At 39.5% G+C, this 4,810-nt stretch overlaps 1 protein-coding gene across 2 annotated transcripts in view; it reads left to right on the top strand.

Annotated features, from left to right (window-relative positions):
* LOC103155024 (cerebellin-2-like) overlaps window positions 1-4,810 on the top strand; it is a 15,858-nt gene that overhangs the window by 5,104 nt on the left and 5,944 nt on the right. For both annotated transcript variants that reach the window (XR_001659335.1, XM_016663224.1), the window contains exon 6: window positions 3,943-4,017. Coding sequence is in view for 1 of the 2 variants with exons in the window: in XM_016663224.1 (XP_016518710.1) it covers window positions 3,943-4,017 (75 nt within the window). In the remaining variant the exon portion in view is untranslated. The remainder of the gene's footprint in view (window positions 1-3,942; window positions 4,018-4,810) is intronic.

Here is a 4,810-nt window from a genome sequence, read left to right as displayed (position 1 = left end):
TGGATGGATGGATGGATGGATGGATGGATGGATGGATGGATGGATGGATGGATGGATGGATGGATGGATGGATGGATATCATCTTCTTGCCAGCTGATGGTTCATGAAATGCACTTTCAATCTGTTTCAGAAAACTGGTTGATCGTTGGTTGGTGTAATGCTTCACATATTTACCTTTTTTGGAGAAACTCAGAGCAATTTACCAATTCAGTAAAGTTTAGAAAAGCAGTAACATGGAAATGTATAAAAATGTGCTTATTATGACAACCTGTTCAATCATTTTAACTGTTAAGACAAACGATGAAATTATGCTTAAATGTGGTGAAGATAATTCAACAGAAAATTGTTTAACATATTTTGAACAACAAGACAAAAGCAAATAAAAATGTAGGGAAAAAGTAGAGAAGTGTACATAATCTGTTGCATGTATAAAAACATGAGCAACTTGCTGAGGGAAACAGTTTTTTGATGTGCAGAAGAGACACATTGATGTGAAGATTGAACTAGTAGTTTTGAGACTTTCAGTTCTGTTCTGAGAAATGAATCAAAGTGACTGAGAAGATGGCAAATTTTGGTACATGTGAATTAATTGGATTTATCAGTCAGTAGAGATGTTTACACAATATTTACTGTGGAAAATGTTACAATGTTTAATATACTGTATTACAGTGTTTCATGTCCCATATCTGTCTGTCTGTCTGTCTCTCAGCCAAACATCTGGCTTTCTCTGCCTCTTTGTTGGCATCGGGTGATGGACACACTGGACCGTTCAACACACATATAACTCTGATCTTCAAACGTGTTGTTACTAATATTGGAAATGCCTACAACCGAGAAACAGGTGCTTCAACTTACTCCTTATATTTTATATATGTTTACAAACATAACTAAAATGTGGTAAATTTGTTCTGAAAGTAAAGTTAGTAAAACGTTTCTAATTCTGCTAATGATTCTTCACAGGGCTGTTCACTGCACCAGTAAGAGGAGTGTATCACTTTGAGTTCTACATACATGGAGGTGGAAGTTNGCGCGCGCACGCGTGTGTGTGTGTGTGCGCGCGCGTGCGTTTGTTTGTAATACCTTGTGGGGACTATTTTCCTGACATATACTACGTTGTTGGGAGGAAGCACAGCAGGTTACAGCAGCTGCTCCTAATGTCACCTTCTGAGCAAAGGCCAACTTCTTCTGCTGGCCAGAGCGTCACTGGTGTATGTGGCAATAAGCGCCTTCTGCTGTTGAAACTCATTCACTTTTAACTGTAATAGATTCTGACTGTAGTTTCTCACTGTAATGCACTGCTTTTCAATTCCAGTCCTCACTGCCCCTCTGCTCTGCATGTTTTAGATGTGCCTCTATTCCAAAACAGTTGATTCAAATGATTGCAGGACCATCAAGTACTGCAGAGGGCTATTAATCACCAAAATATTGAATCCAGCTGTGTGACAGAAAGGAAACACCTAAAACATGCAGGGCAGGGGGGTGGTGAGGACCGAAATTGTGAAACACTGCTGTAAGGTAAGGTCATTTTATTTATTTAGCACATTTTCAGCAACAAGGCAATTTCAAAGTGCTTTACACTGTAAGTTACCTTGGATATAAAAATAAAATGGGGGGCTACTATTTTGATTCATTTCACTTTTATAGTGCCACACTCTACCCCGCAAAATTAAAAGTCCCCTGACATTTCTGGTGTCTTAGTGCATTTAACCATAGCTTTAACACACAGCCACAGCCCATGGTCTCCCTCTGAACCAAAGTCGGCTGACCTAAAGTGTCATAACTCAGTACAAACGGTTTTTTGACTTTGTCTTTGGGGTCACTGTCTCACAGAGTCAGCCTCACCTTTGTTTCCAGCTGAAATGTCAATCACTGTCTCACCACTCTTTGATATTTCAAGGTCAATGTCAGGGCGTTGAATCTGTTTGGCCAAATCCTCTTTGCTCTTTAATGGCAAAACATGAAGACTTGATTCAGGCTGGAACGGCTCCACCAAAGGGTCAAGTTGAGTCTGCCTCTGTCTCCTCAGGACAGGCCTGAGGTACCACTGGTACATGCTGCTGTAGTCATCATGTGATTCGTCACCATTTCCTGGCTGTGTACTTGGACGTCTCAGCTTTTTCTTTGTAACAGCCGAAGCATCTTTTCGGGGCTGAACAGTCTGTGTTGATGGCTTTTCAAGTGGTAGGAAGTCGCAGGGCAGTAGGAGGTTCCTGTGCACCACCTTGTCTCTCCCTTGACCAGTTTCAGGGCAGATCCAATACAGTCATCTTTGAACTATAGTCTTTTCCCCACCATATACATTTTGAAACACACATTCAGAAGCGCATTACCACTAACAGTTTAGAATAATAATATTCTTTATTATTCTAGATTACCATATTTATAGGTCAAGTCTAAAGTATCAAGTCTTATCATCTCATTTCTGGTAACAGTATGGTAATAATTAATCAGTAATAATAATCTCTATTCCTTTTTAAGTCTCCAACAGCAGAGTGGACCTCCAGAGACACTGAGGATGGAAATGAAAATGTTTCTTCCGTTGCTGCTGCTAGTCTGCTCTGTCTCTACAGCTGAGCTGCAAGCTCAGTCTGACAATGACATTCTGTCACATAAAAGGCAAAGTGACGGACAAGTGGGAGAAACAGAGCGTCTGCCTAAGCAGCAGACCTTCACACAGGACATCAATGCTGTTCTGAGAGAGATGAGCGCCTGGGTGGCTGCACTGAAGGTGGAGGTGCAGCAACTACAGAGAGACAATGAAGGTATGTTTACAGAGTTACAGTGTTTGAATCAACTGATCCTTATTGNAATATAGAACACAAAATGTCCAAAAACGGACAAAGTGGTTGCCAAAAAATACAAAGTGTCCTATTTGGTTTTACTTTGGTCTGAAACTAGACAAATGAGGTAAACCTCAGGTTTTAGCCAAAACAGTTTGATACTTGTTCAGTTTCAGCAAAGGATTCAGACATGATGAAGTTTCATGAGTGTTACATGTTCACCACCAGATGGATCACACCATGCGTTCGCCAGGAACTGCAGCTCCATCAACAAGCTCTGAAAAAGCTTTTCACCAGCAGAAATAGTTCAATATAAAAAGGACATATTCAGCTGGTTTGCTGTAAATATCTCTCAAATAAAAAACATGCTTGAGAAACGTTTCCCACTGATGCTACAAATGACAGGAAAACATACCAGCCATGAGCACAGATTCCTGTCTTAAGCATCCCAGGTAATTTTACATATTTTCCATGGGATGTGTGTTTTGACTTCAATCATCCGCTGTAACTACCATAATGAAAACAGTCCTTCATAGGCAAAAAAACAAAAACCACAAATTGATTGAGGTCCGATGAATTTGTACAATTGCCCAATGGGGGGATTTGGGATTTTATATCTGTTACTTTTAGTCCTCTTGTTTGCTGTTTTTCCCCAGGAGCAGGAGGGTTTCTAAAAAAAAAAAAAAAAAAAAAAAAAACAGCAGTATTGTTCTAAATAAAGATTTTGAATCTTCAACTATAACATTATTTTTGTATTTTCTTTTCTTCAGCATAAGAAGATTTGAGATTTGCAGAAGTATTTACATGTTATGAACTTGTACATGTTTAGTCACATTACAACCACAAATGTTCTTTTTTTTTAGATTGTACTTGATAAACTAACACAAACTAACAAGTCTCTGTGAAATAAACAGATACAGATTCAGGATTTATTACTTTTTAATTTTAACTATCATACATTACTACACTATTGTTATACTTTACTTTGTGTTGAATCATCAAATAAAATCCCAAAATAAACCTATAGAACATATCTGTGGTTATAATTTGAAGAAATGTGGAAAAACTCAATTATTATCAAGCCACTGTACCAATACTCATTAATGACTGTAAAGTAAATCTTTGAATTGATTTCATCTCTTTGCTAATCGTCTCATTTCAGCTCAGGCAGCAGAACTGGCTGCTGTTAAAGTCAAGGCTGAAAACCAAGAGGAGGATCTGAAGAGAGAAGGAGAAGGTTTGTGAACTCTGAAGGAAACTTGTCACTTGAGATTCAACAATTATGGAACATTATCCCCTAAGTCACTACCTTAAATTCAACTTTAAAAAAAACACACATCAGCATGTTACATTTTGAAAACTATTGATTTAAAACGGTATTCCTCCAAACCTAGCACAGTCAACATACACCTGGTCAGACACAAAGGAAGCTGAAACTTGGCCACAACCCTGCCAGCTTCTGTTTATGGACATTCAGGCTGTAAGGAAGGTGCGACACCTTGTGGTAGCAGCTGTTACACGAACATTAAGCAACAGAAAAGTGATTTACAATCATTACTTTAAAACACCTTACTCAGTCCAGATGATGTAACAGTCTCACTTTGAATTGATCGTCAGGTTGGTCAAAGCAACGTCCAGAAATCCAAAGGTTGATGGAACAGGGGGATGTTGACTGGTGGTCCAGTGGGAGTTTCTCAGCAGAACCTCAGAAAAACTGAGGAAAGTTCCTTCATGTCATGAAGAGGCTGTCACAGCAGACCTCTGCAGGCACACTCATCAAGAGACTTTCCCGTCTCCATGGGAACGCAGAAACGTGGGGTAACACCACAGGGGGAAACTTTGAAGGCTTTGAAACAAATCTTCTTCCTGACCAGCAGGTTGAAGAAAAAGTTGAAGTTTCCTGAGTTGGAGGCTCAGGTGGAGTCGACCTCTAAGTCAGTCAGTCTGAGCTGGAGGTCGACTCCAAAGACGAGGTTTGAGATTCAGGATCAGTTCTTATCTGATCAACTCTGAGTTTCATTTCATGTGGT

This window comes from Poecilia formosa, unplaced genomic scaffold (assembly GCF_000485575.1).
Source record: "Poecilia formosa unplaced genomic scaffold, Poecilia_formosa-5.1.2 Scaffold409, whole genome shotgun sequence".
NCBI classification, from domain to species: domain Eukaryota; kingdom Metazoa; phylum Chordata; class Actinopteri; order Cyprinodontiformes; family Poeciliidae; genus Poecilia; species Poecilia formosa.
The sequence above is the reverse complement of the archived record's forward strand: the minus strand, read 5'-3'. Positions and strand labels throughout refer to the sequence as shown.